This window comes from Polypterus senegalus, chromosome 16 (assembly GCF_016835505.1).
Source record: "Polypterus senegalus isolate Bchr_013 chromosome 16, ASM1683550v1, whole genome shotgun sequence".
NCBI lineage: Eukaryota > Metazoa > Chordata > Cladistia > Polypteriformes > Polypteridae > Polypterus > Polypterus senegalus.
Genome location: NC_053169.1, coordinates 15,969,762 through 15,990,715, shown reverse-complemented (window position 1 = coordinate 15,990,715; position 20,954 = coordinate 15,969,762). Strand labels below are relative to the sequence as shown.

At 41.6% G+C, this 20,954-nt stretch overlaps 1 protein-coding gene across 2 annotated transcripts in view; it reads left to right on the top strand.

Moving 5' to 3' along the window:
- si:dkey-23f9.4 (hydrolethalus syndrome protein 1 homolog) overlaps window positions 1-20,954 on the top strand; it is a 29,888-nt gene that overhangs the window by 8,550 nt on the left and 384 nt on the right. For both annotated transcript variants that reach the window (XM_039737842.1, XM_039737841.1), the window contains exons 3-11: window positions 833-937; window positions 3,439-3,512; window positions 4,967-5,196; window positions 8,214-8,272; window positions 15,523-15,680; window positions 18,635-18,686; window positions 18,765-18,828; window positions 20,196-20,277; window positions 20,830-20,859. In XM_039737842.1, coding sequence (XP_039593776.1) covers window positions 833-937; window positions 3,439-3,512; window positions 4,967-5,196; window positions 8,214-8,272; window positions 15,523-15,680; window positions 18,635-18,686; window positions 18,765-18,828; window positions 20,196-20,277; window positions 20,830-20,859 — 854 coding nt within the window. The remainder of the gene's footprint in view (window positions 1-832; window positions 938-3,438; window positions 3,513-4,966; window positions 5,197-8,213; window positions 8,273-15,522; window positions 15,681-18,634; window positions 18,687-18,764; window positions 18,829-20,195; window positions 20,278-20,829; window positions 20,860-20,954) is intronic.

Sequence of the window (20,954 nt, the reverse complement as noted above, 5' to 3'; positions counted from 1 at the left end):
TAAAAGACAGGGGAACTGTACAAAGTGGTAAATGCTGTACTGTCGCAACTTTTTTTGAAATGTGTTGCAAGCCTGAATGGCAAGAATGGATATTTATTTACAAATCAAATGATGTTGACAAAAAAAAAAAACATGAATTATTTTGTGTTCGTACTGTCTGCAATGAAATAAAATTTGAGGAGAATTTATAACTTGCTTTTTTCTTTTTTTATTCACATTTTCCACACTGTCCCATCTTTTTCTGATTTGGGGTTGTACATAATGTGTGAAGCCTGAAGTCCAAAGATCCTTTAATTCTGGCCAGAGGACTGTTACCTGGCTGTAGTAATGATTAGGACTCTCCTCAGTCCAGTCATCTCGGACATTTTTTGTCCATGCCTTATTCACTACCAGGTCAATTTGGAAGCTGTAGTTTTATGGATATAGGAGGATATTGGCGCACACAATCATAGAAGAGCGCGTAGATCCCATTGATCAGGGAAAGAATCAACCCGGAGTCCCTGCAGCTGATTGGCAGCTTGACCTTAGCATTTAAAGATCCTCCTTTTGTACAAGAAAGCAAAGTGTCTTTAAGAAAACCAATTCTTTTACAAGCACATGTGTAGGATTTTACATTGCATTTGGACATGAAACAAATTTAAAAATAGATTGTATGAAGTTGGTCTTATTTCTAGCCTGTCCTCCTTCTTTACCCCTGAATAACGTGCTTTCTCTGGATAAACCTGCATGATTAGATGATCTTGTGTGTAATGTTTGTAAAAGTTGACATTTTAATGCATTCACTGTCATTTAACATTATTTGCATTTTTAATGTATATAATTTCTTTTTAAGACCTTGAGAAACTCATCCAACGTGAAAAGGCAAAGAACCAAACTTCATGTGAGAGGGATTCTTCGCTGCCCACTAGCAGTATAAGCAAGGACTCTTTGCCACATGGTATCATCTTCATAACAGAATTGTTTTATTGTCACTTTGATTGTTAATGTACAGTTTGTCTTAATTCATTTTCTTGAATTTAGACCAGTGAGTAGCTTAAGTTCAGTCCTGGGGGACATCTGCAGGTTTGGGTTTGTTTTATTTAAATGGACTCCGTCCTTAAATAAGCACATGCTGCTGTTTTCCAATTTCTGCCTTAACTTGTCAAAGCAGAATTTAAAAATTGGGTTTCTATGAACGTCTCATAGGAATATAGCATGTGCTTGTGTGTGGTTCAGGAAGGTATTTTTTCTTTTTTGAATTGTCTTTTTTTTATATAGAGGCAATTTAAATTTTTGCTGTGATAATGGACACCCAAGTAAATAAGACTGACCAAGCCATTCTCCTTTGGTGTTGACTGCCTCTTTGTCTGCTCTGCTCTTTATTACTCCAACTTAAAAGAATAAGCATCTGTGTATCTGTCCATTCCGGTTGCTGTGTCTGTCATTCCAAAAGATGGCTTATCACAACCATTTTTGGTAATAAAATGCATTGCACTGGTCATTCCAACAGATGGCACATCACAAGCATTAACACTGCTATTATGAATGCCATACCAAATGACCTATAACAGAGACATAAGTATTATATGGTGCACTGCAAGCGTTAATACTGAGCTCTACGGTGATTACTTCGATTTCCGCTTGTCTTGGATGTGGTGCTGAGGTGTCACCCGTTGCATGGCTGCACTTGGGTCCTAATCTGGGATCCTGAGTTGGTTTGTCATGTGGTGGGTGCGGCAATGTGCTAAATCAGCGTGTGCTCCTAACCTCCTTCTCCAATGGGTAGCACAGCTAGTAGACAGTAATGGGATGCAGTTAAAAGACAAAACTCCTTAATTCACAGAAAAGTGAATTAAACAGAAGAAAACTGCAGAATAGCCTTTAAATGGTACAGGAGATGATTCAGATACAACTCTCGCACTGCAGTACTGTTCTCAACACAGAATAAGGCAAGATCACTAACAAGTAAGAATGACCCCTTATTGCAAAACTGAGATATTTTGAAAACCTGCAGCCACAGGGTCTTCCAGGACTAAATTTGAGGACTCCTGATTTAGACTGTTGATCAAGAAAAGAGGAGAGCTTGTACATTTTTGGATAAGAAAACCCTATAATATAATTCACCTGCTTGTTGCATCCATAATGTTTCTGATTGAAAAAGAGTTTCAAGCTTAATTTATGTCCATTAAAGGAATACTACAACCACAAATAATACATTTTATTTGTTCCTTACCCCATATAATTTGTAGTGTTGGCCAAGAAAAAAAAACTTTAGTCTGTTTTCATGCAGAATGGAGATTTCAAAGTTGATAAATATAAGAAAGAAATTTTGGGGGAAATCTTGCGTTAATCATGTTGCACAATCCACATGTCAAGTTATCCAGTTGAATGCTCACAATTTACCCAACATATGTATTTCCATCTATCCATTATCCAACCTGCTATATCCTAACTACAGGGTCACGGGGTGGGGGGTGTGGGTCTGCTGGAGCCAATCCCAGCCAAAGCAGGGTGCGATGCAGGAACAAACCCCGGGCAGGGCACACGCACCAGGGACAATTTTTAGAATCGCCAATGCGCCCAACCTGCATGTCTTTGGACTGTGGGAGGAAACCCACACAGACACGGGGAGAACATGCAAACGTCACACAGGGAGGACCCGGGAAGTGAACCTGGGTCTCCTTACTGCAAGGCAGCAGGGCTACCCACTGTGCCACCATGCTGTCCGGAAAAATAAACCACTTCTGGAAAACGCTCTCATGAACTAAAACGGAAGAAGCTGAAATGCCAACAAGCATTTGAACTGAAGAGCTGCCTCCCCTCCTCATTCATTGGTCACATGTCCAGCCCACTACCAGCTTATTCATTGGCTAACGTACTTCATGTGAAGTCGACACTGCAAACTCGGTGTGCATTGCCGCACACACCACAAACCAACTCAGGATCCAGATTAGGACCCGAGTGCAGCCCTGCAACGGGTGAAACCTTCTGCACCACACCAGTTCTGATGTAGTGGAACAGTGTAAGGTTTTTTATGGTGGTTGGAGTGCCAATTCTGCCACCAACCCCCAAGTTTTTCCCTGCAGGTTGGTGGGCCTACATGCAGGGCTGGATGCAGATTAACGTCATACTCGGGACGGAGCAATTACAGATTAAGGGTCTTGCTCAAGGGCCCAACAGAGCAGAGTCCCATTTGGCATTTACGGGATTCGAACCGGCAACCTTCCAAATGCCAGCACAGATCCCAAGCCTCAGAGCCATTTTACAGTCATTTCATTATTACTGTATATGAAAACCTGACCAGTACTTGACGGGGGAATAAAACAAACACCTTTATCTGTGTTTCAGTGGTAAAAAAAATACAATATAATTAATTTACAGTTTTCCATATGAATGAAGTAAAATTTGTCTTTAAGGTTTATTTTGATTCTTATGATGATTTTTTTTTCTCTCTCCCAGAGGAAAACACAACTAATTTCTTGAGTGAACAGCCTCATTGCTCTAAGGATTTGGATCAACATACAGAGAGACAGGTACGGTAAAACTAAAACTTCATTTCTGGTTTGTAAGTCAAAGGAGGGAAATGGAATAACTGGAAACCTTCCCAGATCCTCTTGCTGTTATTTTGTACCTTCTCCTTCAGGCTTGAGTAAGTTTGATGTTTTTAAAGTCAAAGTTATTTCTTCACAAAATGGTGCACATGCATTTGCCATGCAAAACTGAGTTCCTAAGTTAATGGTTCTCTCTACATGTTTAAAAATATCTTTGCCCGCACTGGAACATTACATGGAAAATAAAAGCTTAAAATCTTACCTCGTACGTCCAGGACAATTGTACAGTACTGGTCCGCATCTTGTGATTATATATACACACACACACGTATTATAAAATAGTTCAAACGTCATTTTTTGAACAAAAATACTAATGTAATGTGATTCGGCCATTTTAAAGGAAACCAGCTGTGCATGCCATCTCAGCATTTGTCATCTTCCGCACTAATCCGGGGGTGGTGTTTTCCTTTTGAAAGACCAAATCACAGTAAACTGTTTGTTTTGATTTACTTCCACATTTATGTGAAAACGTGCACAGCGAATAGCAAACCTTTTTCCTTGAGGTAAATAGCACTCTGTATATGTGATAAAATGATTATCTGCAGATCCCTTTTGTTGACACAAACATGCAAAAACATGGAAGGCTTGTTTTCTTATATCAAAACTTTTTCCGCTTACGTTTTTTTTACGCCTTTATTTCTCAGTGATACCCAATTAGCTTTCATTGTAAAGTGCCAGTGTGGGCAAGATTTTGTTTTTTTACATTTATAGAAAACCATTTAGCTATAGAACACAGTTTCACATAGCAAGTGTATGTATAAAATTTTTATGAAGAAAAAACTTTTGACTTGAGAAATCGTGAAATTCTCCTTTAAGGCTACTCCTCTGTATCGGACATGGTGCTCAATACCCTGGACTTACTATTCAGCACGAGGCATCACAGTGTTGAGACTAAGTGACAGCCGTGGTGTTGTATTGGTAGGTCTACAGTGTGGAGCCCTGTTATAAACATTCATTTTAGGAATGATGTAATTGGATGAGCATGAGCGCATGACTAACATCAGTGAGGCACTGTCTCCCCATCTAAGGCCGTGTTGTCTGTATCTGCTGGATGGCTGCTTCTCTCTCAGATCTCTTGTAGCTTCTTCATTGACTTGTCTGTAATGCCCATTAAGTGACCACTTCTTGGCATACAATATAACGTTTGTGAGCGTGCAGTCTTCACGAAATTCCCCATTATGGATTGATTTGTAATAAACGTATTTCATAAGTTTGTGCATCTCACACATGGAGGTAACGTTCACATACTCACAGCTTTTTGTAACCTGGAGTAGTCTTTGCCCAAATCCTGTCGGGCTTTCAGGTTCAAAGTGCACCAGCTGAACTGAACTTTCATTGGCTATGAAGTCAAACTGTTTAACCATTTCCTTTTGAAGGTCCCGTGCTTTCCCGGAATGAACAACACTCCTGCAGAGCTTGATCCGTATGTTAGACATTCCGTTGCAACAAGATACACCCGTCCCAAGTCTGCACCTAACATGTTGGGTGTGGAAGACAGTCCAAGGAGCAGCGATGGCAGTGTGGAACCGGACACGAGCAGATCAACAAGTCCAGACAGACCACAGACGAGTTTTAACAAACCAGTAATGAAGAGGAAAGTCTTAAGGTAATCCACTCCAGCTATACAGCGCCCATAAAAAGTATTCATGTCCTTGGAAGTTTTAACATTTTGTTCTTATACAACATTGAATCCCAGTGGAGTTAACTTCAACAGAAGAAGATTCTTTAATGTGAAAGTGCATGCTGATCTCGGTGATGTAAATGAATTTAAAAATGTAAAACACAAAAATAACGGATTCCATAAGTATTCACCCCCATGAAGTCAGGATTTAGTAGATGGCAGCCATGACACAGCCTTGAGGGCTCTCTCTTTTCTTTCAGCTCTGCCATTTTACGTCCATTGTTCTATGAAAAATCGCTCCAGTCCTGAAATGATTCTCTCTTCTTTGTGATTTTATTTAAAGATTTGTTCAGGCTGTTGACTCTCCTCTCCCTCTCTCTGGCAGTGGGCTGAATTCAGATTTAAGTTTGACTCGATTGTACAGAATTTTTTTTTTTTTATGCTAGGGACTTTGCCCCCTCCTTGCTTTACTCTATTATAAAGGGAAGTCCTGGGACGAGACTTTTTTTGGAGATAATTTCAGGTCCCGCGAGATGAGACTTTTGACCAAGCGATTTCGACAAGTCCCACCCTCCTCTCAAACATTTTACAACCACGCCCACGGTCCAATCACTTCTTATTCGTGTGAATGCTATTGTCAGACACAGTTCCTGCACTATCCGCTCCAAGCGGGGGTCAGAAATAAAAGACAAAGAGTAGAAGACAAAGTAGAACGTCGTAAAGAGGTTCAAAAACGTTGGCGCGATACACATGCAGAGCAGGTTAGAGATTATGAAAGGACTAAAATTCAAAAGTCTCAAAAAAATGATAGTGAAGCTTGCATTAGTGCAAACAAACAAATTATTACTCTGTGAAATAACGGAACAGAGAATAGTGATCTAATATATGGACACAGGTGATATGACAGTACAGTAATCCCTCCTCGATCGCGGGGGTTGTGTTCCAGACCCCCCCGCGATAGGTGAAAATCCGCGAAGTAGAAACCATATGTTTGTATGGTTATTTTTATATATTTTAAGCCCTTATAAACTCTCCCACCCTGTTAACATTATTAGAGCCCTCTAGACATGAAATAACACCCTTTAGCCAAACGTTTAAACTGTGCTCCATGGCAAGACTGAGATGGCAGTTCTTTCTCACAATTAAAAGAACGCAAACATATCTTATCTTCAAAAGAGCGCCGTCAGGAGCAGAGAATGTCAGAGAGTAAAGCAAACAATCAAAAAATCAATATGTGCTTTTAAGTATGCCGAAGCACCGCAATAAAGCGGCATTTTGTAGAGGAGCGTCCGTGTCCTCTGTGCAAACAGCCCCTCTGCTCACACCTCCTCTGTCAGGCAGAGAGAGCGAGAAAGATAGAGAGAAGCAAACAAGCACCGCGCGGGAAGCATATCGTATATCATTAAGGAGTTTTAGTTAATATGTAATACGTGCTCTGATTGAGTAGCTTCTAAGCCATCCGCCAATAGCGTCCCTTGTATGAAATCAACTGGGCAATCAAACCGAGGAAGCATGTAACCTAAATTAAAAGACCCATTGTCCGCAGAAAGTGGCGAACCAGCGAAAAATCCGTGACATATATTTAGATGTGCTTACATTTAAAATCCGCGATAGAGTGAAGCCGCGAAAGATATAGCGAGGGATTACTGTATGTAGATATTGTTTGGATTTAAACTTTCATTCGGAGACTTGTGGATCGTCTAATTCTTGTTGCCATCAAGGAAAAGTAGTGTTTCTTCCCAATGAATAGGCCTATTTGTGAGAATTAATCACACATTAATTAAGTGAAATCCATACATGTGAGCAGCAGAGACGTGAAGTGGCTGGTGTGTAGCGCAGGCTGGGTGGTTGGCGAGCGAAGCCCCCTAGTCTATACAAAAAAAAAAATTGCTCCACTCGTGTCAGGTGTCATGGTGATTGTGAGTGAACAGCCTTTTTCACGCCCAGCCACAAATCCTCAATTGGATTGAGATCTAGACTCTGACTCGGTCGCTCCAGGACATTAGCATTGTTGTTTTTAAAGCCGTTTCTCATTTAGCTTTGGCTTTATGCCTGCAGCAAATCTTCTCTCAAAGTTCTTCTTTTAAGATTTCTCTGTTTTGCTGCAGTCATTTTTCCTCTCACAAGCCTCCCACAGAATAATGCAGAGAGGCATCCCCACAGCCTGATGCCACCTTTACCATGTTTCAAGGAGGGGGTGGTGTGTTTGTTTAACTACACGTGGCGTTTTAGTCCGATGACCAGAAAGTTGTTATATTTTGATGTCATCAGAACCCAGCTGACTTCAGAGTCCCTCACATGCCTTTTGCGGAGTTGTGCTGTGTTTTTCTTTTCTTTGCCACTCTCCTGTAAAGCTGTGACTGATGAATTACCCAGGCAACTGCTGTCTCCTGCCCAGCCTCTCCAACCTCATTCACTGCAGTCTGTAACTCCTTCAGAGGTCTCTCGGTGGTCTCCCTTGTGAACTGCCCATTCTAGCGGATTTACACCTGTGCCATACTCTTTGATTGACCCAATGGCTATACAGTAACTTGTCTCCAACCCCTAACTTGTGCGTTTTCATGGAAGTTGCTTGGAGTGTTCGCTTGTCTTCATTGTGTGTGTTAGTTCACCATACTGACTCGCCAGAAGGTGGCCCTACAATCAACTGAACCCTCAGATAGGTGGTCTTCATTGAACTCGTTCTGTGACTTCTAAAGCTAAGTGGCTGCACCAGTGATGTTTTAGGGGTGTCCTAATACAGGGGGTTAATATTGATGAGATTTTTATATTTATGAACAATTTATACTACTTTGCAGAGATCGGTTTTCACTTTTGTTTTTGTTGGTCTACGTCAAGAAATCCAAATCAAGTCCACTGTGATTCATGGTTGTATAATAAAGTGAACATTTCCAAGGGATTGAATATTTTTTTATAGGCCATATGCATTATCAAAATACATTTTGTGCTTTTTTTTTTCCCCCCTCAATGAGTTATAATTAAGACCACATTTGCTCACCCAGGAAGCAAAATGGACGGGTTCTCGTTTGTGATGAATCAACTTACAGTGAGGGAGACTCAGGTAATTTAAATCTTCGCCGCCTCAATGTCTGTGTGCTTTGTAATGTGCCCGTTTTTTAGGATTTTGTTCCCAGGGTCAGTATGTAAAAAGACGCATCAGTGAACTTTAGAAATGTTGTGATGAGAACAAGCTATTCAGCTCATCAAACTCATTCATCTCATTCTTCTCGATTGTTGAAAACAATATCAAGTTGAGATCTGAAGATTCTAAAATCCCACACTACTTGGTATTTTATTTGTGTGAAGAAAAAAAACTTTATAACGTTGTCATAGTCGTCTTCTTACCCCACAAAGGTGCAGGGTCCTCATGTTTGCTCGCCTTTCTCCACTTGACCCATCCTTGAGGGATGACATTCATGTGCTGCATGTCTTCTCTTAACCTGTCTATCCAACACTTCTTTGGCTGGCCAATGCAAGCTGTAACATCGGTTCTAAATCTGCCCTTAACAAGTTTCCAACCTTGTCCTCATGTTTTTGTTTCAGAATTTATTTTAATGTAGCAGCTGAGATCCTTCCATCCTTCCATCATGTCCCCTCTTAATCGTGTTCCAGTCCTTCAGTCTCTCCTCATGGCTCATACCACTTAGAATCCACCAAGTCTCTCTCTTCTCTTGACTATCTCTAGTGTTGTCATTTTTTTTTTTTGTAATATGCACACACAGTACTCCAGATGAGCCCTCGCTATTAAGCATGTTCTCCACACGTCGTGAGATCTAAGTTGGCATCCAGCACTGCTTGTGGGTGAATGTGCTCAATACCTCCATTTACCCCAAGTTCCACGTCAATAACTTTGATTCCATTAATATGACCAGATATGTGCACATGTCTGTATGATCTCCACTCTGCCCTCAATTCATTCATTCTTTCTCCTGGTTGAAAATGTAGCTGAACATGAAAAACATCTTAAGGTGTGTTGACTCCTTCCTTTGCTATGTACACTGTATTGGATGCCTGCCTTAACACACACATGGACTTTAATGACATCCCATCCTTAATATGGAGTTGGCCCACCCATTGCAGCTCTAGCAGCTTCAGCTCTTCTGGGACAGCTTTCCACAATATGTAGGGTTGTGTGTTTATGGGAGTTTGTGACCAGGAGAGCATTTGTGATGTCAGGCACTGATGTTGGATGAGAAGGCCTGGCTCGTTCGTAGTCTCCGCTCAAATTCATCCCAAAGTTGAGGTCAGGGGAGGCCATTCAAGTTCCTCCACACAAAACTCGCCCATCCATTTCTTTATAGGCCTTGCTTTGTGCACTGGTGCCTGCGCAGTCATGTTGCCATCCCCAAACTATTCACACAAAGTTAAGAGCGTTAAATTGTCCAAAATGGCTTTGCATGCTGAAGCGTTAAGAGTTCCTTTCACTGGAACTAAGGGGCCAAGCCCAACCCCACCCCCACCCCATAATCCCCGCTCCATCAAACTTTACACTTGGTACAATGCAGTCAGACGAGTACCGCTGTCCTGGCCGGACTCGTCCATCAGATTCACATGCACAGCTCTAGAGTCCAGTGGTGGGTGGTGGGCTTTACACATTGCACTTGGTGATGTCGGGCTTGGTTGTAGCTGCTCAGCCATGGAGACCCATTCCATGAAGCTCTCTGTACTGTCCTTGAGCTTTTGGAGGTCTGTAGCTGTTGACTCTGCAGACAACTGGCGACTTCTGCACACCTCAGCATGCGCTGTCCCCACTCTGTGATTTGACATGGCCCACCACTTCGTGGCTTAGTTGCTGTTGTTCCCAATTGCTTCCACTTTGTTATAATACCACTGACAGTTGACCGTGGAATATTTAGTAGCGAGGAAATTTCATGAATGGACTTACTGCACAGGTGGCATCCTATCACGGTACCAGGCTTGAATTCACTGAGCTCCTGAGAGCAACCCGTTCTGTCACAAATGTTTGTAGAGGTCGTCTGCGTGCCGAGGTGCTCGATGTTATACACCTGTGGACATGGAAGTGATGGGAACACCTGAAGTCAATGATTTGGAGGGGGGTCCCAACACGTTTGGCAATATAACATCTGGACTCCTGTACTTGGCCTTTCCGAAGTATAAATATCTATAAAACATAAAGGCACTGGAATATAAACCACAAGGTTTCCAATTCAAGTTCCTCCTTGGCTTCACGTTGTGACTGATCCAATCATTTAACATGCCTGGGCCCAAAAATGTAAAAACACATGGAAATAACGGTGCTGGATCTTCACCTTGTAGTTTTTAAATTGCCTTGGAAAATGGCATCGGCTAAATAATCGGTAATTACTGACTGTAAACGTTCCATTCCCTGTACTCTAAAAGCACACCATGAAATAGAGAAGATAAAAGGAGAAGTTGGAATAAAGAGAGACTGAAGGAGGTGAGCGTTTTCAATTTAAGCAGATGGAGATTAAAAGGTGACACACGTGAGCTGTTTAAGTTATAATTAGTCCAGTAGATCGAGAAGGTGACTTAAAATGAGTTCAACAAGAACACGGGGACACAGTTGGAAACTTGTTAAGGGGAAATTTCACAAAAAACATCAGGAGGTTTTTCTTCACAGAGAACCACATACACTCGGAGTAAGTGACCAAGTCATGTGGCGGAGAGCAGAACACAAAGAAGTCCATCAGGCACTTGAGGACCGCGAGCCGTTAAGAAAAAGCTGTTAGGGGCCTTCACATCGCAGCTTGATGGTATTTTGGACAATTTCAGTGATTAGGATGGATGAGCTTGTTGGCTTCTCATTGTCACAATTGTTGTAATTTTTTAGTTTTGTGAATGTCAATAATAAGATGACATGAACCTAAGCTGAGCTCTCTGAACTACAAAATGATTCCAATAAGGCATGTCTCCATGTTGAAGTGTCTCCTCCCAATTCTCTTTAGTTTGTATTTATTTATTTACTTATTTACTAGGGGGTTTGCCTCCTGTTTGCTTCGCTTGCCAACCCCCCTTGCCTGTGCTACGTGCCAGCCATTTCAGGTCTCTGCCGCTCATGTTGTAAAGGGGGCTGAACGCACCCCAAGGATATGTGGTCACTTCTCTGACAATCCCTCTTAAATGGTGATACAATGGGGAAACAAATTAGTGGTTTTTTTTTTTTGTTTTTTTTTACCCCTTGTTAAAGCGCTTTAAACATTGAAAAGCCTGCCCTACTCTTTGTCTTTTATTTCCGGCCCTGGGTGTGGTTAAATCTCAAAGTCTCATCTCGTGGGACGCAAGTTCTTGATATTCTTTAGTTTATAATTTAAAAACGGAATAAGAATCTGAAAATCTAACCACTAGTGATGAGCGAGCACCAAAGTATTCGGGTGTTTGTTCCGAACACATCGCGATGTTCGTGTGCTCTACCGAGCACCCGAGTATAATGTAAGTCAATGGGAGACAACCAGGCACCCTCTGCTCTGAAGAGGGGAGGGTGCCTGGTCCATTGGAAAAGGTCAGAAAGTGACAAACACCACCCAAATGGACCGGGAACAGCATGGGGACAATGTCTGGATGCATCTTGGACTCTCAAGTCACTGCTGGGAACCAGTTTGTCCGAGTTGTACGCTACTTTTACAGACTGACAAAAACCTGCCCAAAACCCCCCAAAAAATCAATTTTACAAGAAAAATGACGCTCTAAAACATTATATGCCAGTGCCTGCAGGTGAGCGGATGCTCTAAAACATTATATGACAGTGCCTGCATATATAGCACCCGATGACGTGTTACGGCCAGCCAATCACTGTAATGCCAGCACCTGACATAGCTATTGGCATTACAGTGAGGGCAGTACTTACCTGCCCCTTGATTGGCTGTCTCCAACCCGCGAAACGTGTAGGGCGGAGACTCGAGCATGGCGCACAAGCACATGTGGTGCATGTTCGGCTGAGCATGCTCGCTCATCACTGCTAACAACATCACATTACAGTTAGATAAATTCTGAAAAGAATGATACCAAACATATTTGTAGGTTTTAAAATATGTCTGATATAAAGCGTGACAAATGTGACGTAAAAAGTCACATAAAATCGATGCACTTTTAGGCTTGGGATTTTATATACACACATACATAGTCATATGAAAAAGTCTGGGACCCCCTCTTAATTCTTTGGATTTTTGTTTCTCATTGGCTGAGCTTTCAAAGTAGCAACTTCCTTTTAATATACGACATGCCTTATGGAAACAGTGGTACTTCAGCAGTGACATTAAGTTTATTGGATTAAAAGAAAATATGCATCATGACAAAATTAGACAGGTGCATAAATGTGGGCACCCCAACAGAGATATGACATCAATACTTAGTTGAGCCTCCTTTTGCTCCTTTGAGCCTCCAGACGCTGTCCTCCTACAGCCTGTGATGAGTGTCTGGATTCTGGATGGAGGTATTTCTGACCATTCTTCATACAAAATCTCTCCAGTTCAGTTACATTTGATGGACAGCCTGCTTCAAATCATCCCATAGATTTTCAATGATATTCAAGTCAGGGGACTGTGACGGCCATTCCAGAACATTGTACTTCTCCCTCTGCATGAATGCCTTTGTAGATTTCGAACTGTGTTTTGGGCCATCGTCTTGTTGGAATATCCAACCCCGGCGTAACTTTAACTTTGTGACTGATGGTTGAACATTATCCTGAATAATTTGTTGATATTGGGTTGAATTCATGCGACCCTCGACTTTAACAAGGGCCCCAGTCCCTGAACTCGCCACACAGCCCAACAGCATGATGGGACCTCCACCAAATCTGACAGTAGGTAGCAGGTGTTTTTCTTGGAATGCGGTGTTCTTCTTCCGCCTTTTTGTTAGGACCAAATAACTACATTTTTGTCTTATCAGTCCAAAGCACTTTGTTCCAAAATTAATCTGGCTTGTCTAAATGAGCATTTGATACAACAAGCAACTCTGTCTGTGGCGTGAGTGCAGAAAGGGCTTCTTTCTCATCACCCTGCCATACTGATGCTCTTTGTGTAAATTGCGCTGAATTGTAGAACGATGTACAGATGCACCATCTGCAGCGAGATGTTCTTGCAGGTTTTTGGAGGTGATCTGTGTGTTGTCTGTAACCATTCTCACAATCCTGCCTCTGCATATGCCGCTCCTGTATTTTTCTTGGCCTGCCAGACCTGCTGGTTTAACAGCAACTGTGCCTGTGGCCTTCCATTTCCTGATTCCATTCCTTACACTTGAAACTGACAGTTTAAACCTCTGAGATGGCTTTTTGTAGCCTTCCACTAAACCACGAGACTGAACAATCTTTGTTTTCAGATCTTTGGAGAGTTGCTTTGAGGATCCCATGCTGTCTGTCACTCTTCAGAGGAGAGTCAAAGGGAAGGAAGCACAACTTGTAATTGACCACCTTAAATACCTTTTACCACTCATGATTGGACACTCCTGTCTATGAAGTTCAAGGCTTCACGAGCTCATCCAACCAAGTAATCAGCATTGAGCAGTGACAGACATTCAAATCAGCCAAATGACAAGGGGACCCACATTTTTGCACAGCCAGTTTTTCACATTTGATTTAATTTCATACAACTAAATACTGCGTCTCTAAAAATCTTTGTTCAGAAAACACCGCAGTACTCAGATGTTCCAAGGAAATGAAAGACTGTTATCTTTTTTGTTGAAAGGAGAGTCAATTATTATGCAGGCTGAGAGGGGTTCCCAAACTTTTTCATGACTGCATATAATAGTGAGAGAGAGTAGATTTATTTATTAGCTGTGTAAGCCCATGTTGTAAAAAGCCTGGGCTTCTAGAAACTATTGAAATTATCAGAAAAAAAATTGAAATGCCGAGTCGGCGGTTACATTTTGCTAATGTGCTCGTCTCTGTTGTCCAGCAGCGGCTTAAGGAAGTTTCTCTCCCCTCTAAGGTTTCATTTTGCCGATGAGCTTGCCTCGCTTGTGTGTCATTGGCTAAGTGAGTTTGTCTTTCCTCTGAGGTTTTGCTTTGGTGACAGAGTCGTTTTCTTTCAGCTTTTGCTGTAGCCTTGCACTTCCAGGCCGGGGAGACACACACACACACACACTCTTCCACACGTAGACTTTTATTTATAAGATTGTTGTACTTCAGTGGATTTTAATCGCCGTGCACTTTTCAAATAAAAGCTTCTTGCTGCTAGGGCCGTAATCTTCTTAGTGGCTTTACCTTCTTGCATTATTGCTTTAGCATCTGCTTACTCCTGTTATTCGCGTCTTCACAGAGAACTTGAAAGCAGACCAGAAAAAAATAAAATGTATCGCACGCTTGTATTCAGGGGTCAGCAGTGGAGCAGTGAAAGTGAAGGAGAGGGGGCATTTTCTTCTTTTTGGTCTGAAAATTCAAGTAATGGCGAGCACAAACACAAAGAAGTCCATCAGGCACTTGAGGACAGCGAGCTGTTAAGAAACGACATCCCAGGGAAACAAGAGGATGAAATGAAGAACATGGGTTTGGAGCAAACGGAATGCAGTGCCACTGGAAAAGAAAACATTCAATGCGATTTGGATATTGCAAAGATTATAAGCTGTGATAACTTCAGGACTATCCGGAAGAGAACAAGCTATGGTACATTACATGGAATGTAGAATGACGTGGCGTAAAAGATGTATGGAGATCTGTGTAGAGGGTAGAGAAATGAATTACTGGAACATCTTGAGCACATACGGTAGACCTGTAGTTAGGCAATTCTGCTGCTGCTTTAAATATCATTGTATTCCTATTTTCTACATTTCATGCTACAGCACACTGCCACGTATTGTGAGTTTACCTTGACGTACGTTCAGTTAGTGCTGCTGTGTAAACTCTGAAAAGCAACCCGTGAAGGTTGGACAGAGTGAATACGCCTTTATAGTGCCTCTCCATGACTGACTGGCGAACTGCTCGTGCATCATTAGCAAAGTTGAACGCTTTCATCTATTTTTGTAATTCTTGGTGTGAGGAGGAGGAGGAGGCTGTCACTGTTTATTATTACATTTCTTGAGCTTCCGTAAAAAGTTTCGGTTCCTCTGAGAACAAATAAAGTTCTGTCAGTAACGTAGCTACAGCTACATCTGTCTGTGTTCTAGTGCCTCTCGTGTCTGTCTGTCTGGCTTTAACGTCTGTCTGTAAGGTAGTGGTTCTTGTTGTCCGTCTGTCCCATCTATCATATACTGCTGCCTGTGTCTGTCTCTGGCACTTTAGTATTTTTGCGGTTTTATATCTTGGAGCAGATTTTCCGGTCTGTCTGAAATGGTGCCTTTATTATAACTTCTTTATTAATGCTTTTATTGTGATGCTTTTGTATCTCTCCCCCCATTCAGTGAGTAAACTGGAGGAGGGGATTAGCGCAGTGCAAATCGGCTCTGAAGACGACGACTCCCACGTGGACAGTGAAGACACGCAGAGCTCGAGAGCCGATTACCACAGGCCGGAGAGGGAAAGGCCGCAATCCGCCTTCCAGTTGTACAGGAGGGAGCTCGTGAGTGTCCTCTCAGTTCTCTGCATTGGTACACTGCTGGTGGTAATCCAGTTACATTTCATGCCACACTTTGTATCTTGAATCGTTTCATTGTCCGCTGTGTATTTTTCATTAATGAATTTGTGTTTCTTTTATTATGTAACTGGAATATACCCCTGCATTCTGTAATCCAAGGTGAAGGTAAAGGCTCAAACCTAAATAAAAAATGGGAAGCTGCCTTGCAGATCCCGTGACCTGGGTTTGTATTTCATTCCCAGGCATGTACGTGTTCAGCGTCCCTCAGATTAGGCCAGCTGTCCGTGTCTGCCCTGCCTGACCTGTGCAGTTATATGGTCCACCTTCTGTCTAATGCTGCTGCTGTGGGCACTGCACTGCTCTTGTGATGATGGATGACTAGGGGTCACCAGCTCTGGTCCTGGAGGACCACCATGGTTGCAGGTTTTCTTAATGAGTGACCTGTTTTTGCTGCTAATTCACTTCTTTTGAACTAATTTTAATTGACTTGCTCTTGACGGCTCAAACCCCCTTCATTGTTTCTTTATTCTTTAATTAGCAGACAAACAATTAATGAGATGTAAAATAAGCCAAAACAACTAGTGTCCATCATACAATATCTGAAAATAAAGAAAGATGAAGGGCTCTGGGATGCTGATCTGCTCAGGTCCACAAAAGAGAAAATCCACAATTTCAGAAATGTCTGCTATTGCATAAGGAGAGCAGCAACAAGCCATGGAATTAAAGAACAGGTTTAATTAACAAGACTCGGCGCCTAATGAAGCAACTGGTTGGAGTTTGAGGCCCTGACTTAGTCTTATGTTGGTCACTCACTTCACATTTAATTTCTGTTTGGATGGAATTTAAAGAAAGAAATGAAGCAATTCAGAGGAACAGATCTTAAAAAAGCAATTCAATTAAAATGAATTCACACGAAGTTAATTAGAAGCACAAACAGGACACTCCTAATCAAAAGGGTTAGAATGAAAACCTGCCGCCATGGTGGTCCTCCAGGACCGGATTTGGCGACCCCTGCCATAGACAACCAAGAAGGTTTCCACAGTGTGTGTGACGTCTCCTTTCCCGATGACTGAGGCTCAGCCACATCTAAGCAGTTCCTCCTTTGCGATTTCTAAACTTACTGTAAATACCTACATCAATAAATAATTAAACTACTAAAATACCGCTGTCAATAAATTATTAACCTGATAACATTCCAATCCTGCCCTGTACGAGACTATTCCGGCGACCTCTGAGGGACTCTGATCGGAGCAGTGCTGGACAGGCCTGGACTTTCTTGCATAAATCACCTAATAAACCTCCATTCTTGCCATTGACAGCATTTAAAAAAAAAGTTGGTGAGCGAGGACATGCAGGTGGTGGGGGTGACAAAGCAAGATGACGAGATGGGACAAGATGATCCGCTGTGACAACCGCGAATGGGAAGAGCCGAAAGAAGAAGGATGGCATAATGTAGGAATGATAATTAGAAAACAAAATAATGATGTGAGGAGAAACAGCTGATGTTCTCGTATTAATTCTTTAAAAGCTGCAGCCAGGAAAGGTCTAATTTTTTTTAACAGCAAAGATGGGTTGTGGTTTAACAATTTTTTCCAAAAATGTGTGAGAAAAATCATTCAAAAGTTAAAAAGAATTCTCAGATCAGGAGGGCTTTGGGCATTTCACCCTCAACAGTGCATAGTATAATGAAACGTTTCAAGGAATCCAGAGACACTTTAGTGTGTAAAGGGCAAGAAAGCAGGCCTAACCTGACTGCCAGTGATCTCTGATCCCCCAGAAGGCACTGCATCAAGAACCACATTCATCGATAAGCGATAAAACCACAAGGCCGTGGGGTACTTTGGCAAAACCATCATAAACAAATGTTGTATACAACAGTATTTTGCAAAAAAGGAAGCCATATGTTAACATTGTCTGGGCCCACAGGCAGCTGGGATGGACTATCTAGTAATGGACTGTGCTGTACTGTGGTTGGACAAATTAATGTTTCAGATTTTTTGGAAGAAATGCAAGTGGTGTCCTCTGGACCAAAGAAGAAAAGTATCATCCAGACTGTTAGCAGCTACACGTCCAGCAGCTGGCATCTGTGATGGTATGGGGTTCTGTCCGTGCCCTGGGCAACTTGCCCATCTGTGAAGGCACCATTAAGGCAGAGAAGTACAAAGATTTTGGACCAACACGTGCTGCCTTCAACAAAACATCTCGCATTACAAAGACACGACTGCATAGGAAAGGGGGGGGCGGAGCTCAACCGGCCTGTCCCCAGTTAGAGAGGGGGTGCATTTTGAAACTCAGAATGTGATGAAGACCCCCTAATGTTGGAGACCTTGAAACTTCTTTGAAAGACGAATGGTTCAAAATTACACCTGAAACACTAAGGGGTGTGAGAAGGGAAGACAATATTACGAAGTGGTAAACTCTTTACTGTCCATACTTTTTAAGAATAGTTTACAAGTGTCAAAATCAAAATCAATCTTCATTTTTGAAAAACAAACAAAATAAAACAAATTCCTTAGTTGCAACATCAAATAACAGGATGATAAACTGTTTTCAGGTCAAAGATTATTTACTAATCACTGCTTTCTGTTTTTATTTGAATTTCCCAAACGTCGTTTAGACTGTTAATGTGCCTGTCTGACAGAGATGAGTATCTTCTTTTGTTACGGTGTAGCGGGCTGATCCTCACTACTTGCACAAAGATATCCTCAGAGTTTAAAAATGAACTGCTGCTGCCGCTTTAGAGGTCTCTCTTTACATCGAAGGAGTTGATTCTTACACATTCTGGGGGTTTAAGATTCAGTCACTGCTGACGCTGGGCTTGGCCGACTTTCATTAAGTGCTTCAGGCATCATTTTATCACAATAATAATAATAGTTTGTCTTTAGATAGTTAAAAAAACAAAAAAAACAATCCACTATTTTTTGTTTTTAACTTTACAGTTGAGATCTGCAGATACTGATGGCTCTCACCATTTAAATCGACCAAAGTCCTGTAAGTATTCACTTAACTCCAGCCAAGCATAGCATTGATGCTGATGCCAAACCTACTGACATGTGCATCTGTTCTAAGTTATCAGACCACAACTGGATCATCCACACACCAGGAATATCAAGAAGACTGATCCTGTTGCCAAGTAAGTAAAACAATTATTCTTATTTTTTCCTTTTTTAAAATTTCTGTGCTTCCAGTTAAAAAGACGACCAGCCTCCCAGCACGACTGAAACGGCCTTTCACACAGACGCACAGGAGTCCTTCGCCTTTTGATTCAGAATCAAGTGGTACATAAACTCAGTAAAACATTTTCTAAAGTAATTGTGGGCAAATATCCTGACATATAAAATTTTTTTTTGTCCCTCCTTTTGTTTTAAATCTCCGTAGTTTTAGTTTGTCATTTGGCAGTCATGCATGAGTTAACCGCTCAGGTCACAGGTGCCCAACTTAATATGGCTATCATATACACCAAGATATCCCGACTCGGATTGATTGGTGCCATTTGCATGCTGCACTTTTCACTAATTTAAATAATTAACATTGCAATATTCTTCTTTCTTGTTTTAATTTTCAGCCTCATTTGCTGCCATTTATCCATTTTGCACACTTGGGACGCTCATTTCAACTCTCTGATCACACCCTGTCTGGCTATTTTGTCAATCGCACAAACACATCTGCAGTAAATTTGTCATACTGGTTATCGTGGGTCCGACTTAAAGTACAGGCTGTGTGCCACTTTCAAAAATTTCACTGGGGGTGGAATTGAAGGGCAACCCTAAAACCACTGCATTATCCCAAAACGCCTGGGTCGATCGATCTTTGCACAATTTTGCATGTGTATTCAGTTGAAGTTTATGAAATTCTGCACGAATATTATTGTTGATACAGGGTAACAGTTTGACTTGAAGGCCTTTTAAAGTTTCCAGCAAGACATGGCGGGTGGGGGCTCATAAACAAAAATACATTATCATGGCAAAACAGTTCAGTTGGTAGTCATGAATTTGGCATATTGTTTAGGTTTGGCCCGTATAGGGAAATAAAACAACAAATTCTGTACTCTGGAGAACAAAAGCAAATTACTGTGTCATCTCCAGTACTTCTCTATCAATGACAAAGCGTTAACATTTAATCCATTATGAAAATATGTGGGCATCACCCAGTACTTTGGCTAGTCCTTAATAACAAAAAACTACTATCAAACCTTTTTCTTTTGCTATTTTAATGGGTTTAAAACTTACCAATTCAACGGTGTTCCATCAACGGGCACTTTCACGCCAATCAAATCGGTTGTCGGAGGAGAGTCCCGACTAATTTAGGGCTCGTTGACTCTTTATCAGTGTAGATAACCTTGACGGTCCTCCTCGTCCAGTGTATTAGATGCCATTAAGTCCTAAACAATGAGCTGACATCATCCCTTCAGAAACTCTGAACTGTACATCTCATGTCTGGAAATATGTGCATTGTGGATTTTTTGCATTTTGTCTTTTCATTCTCCCCCTCCACCCCCAGGTATTTCCAGTACAAACAAGACTGGGAGACATTCAGGCCACCTGGAGAAAATGACAGGAAAGCTTTGCGTTGGGGCATAAAGGTAAATGACTAAAAATCTAGAAAGTACTTTGCTAGAACCGGCACTGCTAACGCGCTCAGAGTCGACACTTCAGTGCACACTTAAGGGCCTTTGGAATCAATCGACAGAGAAAAGACTGTGGAGTTCTGAAGAACACCTTCTGGTACTTCAAGCTACAGTGGCAGGGGGTCTGCAAAGTCATTCCATCATCAAAAAATTACAATGAACTGTTTAAAGCTATAGGTGGGGGAAATACAAATATTTGAATATATTTTGATGTATACATGGAAATTGCACACGACTGTGATAAACAATGAGACTCGCTACCAATAAGGTAACGACTCCCTAATAGAAATGTGGTTGAAATGAACAACTAATACAAACATAAAAGTGCGCTTTACAAATCATGGGATGTTTAACTTTTCTTTAATTCACTCCATTTATGCTTTTACTGAAGAGTCAAGTTTGACCCAAAGACATTTTCTTTTGCAGCGAATTTTAAAATACAATTACACAAGTAATCTCTCTCTCTTTCTCTCTGTCTGTCACTTTTCTTTCTGCCGTTATCTTTAGGAGCAAATGCTGTACAAGAGTCAGCCTGTGGTAAGTATGTTCATTGGCACAAGTTAACAAAAGAAGCTAATGAAATGGCTCACCGTAACTGCTTTGTAAAATGTCTTACCGCCACTTTTCTCATA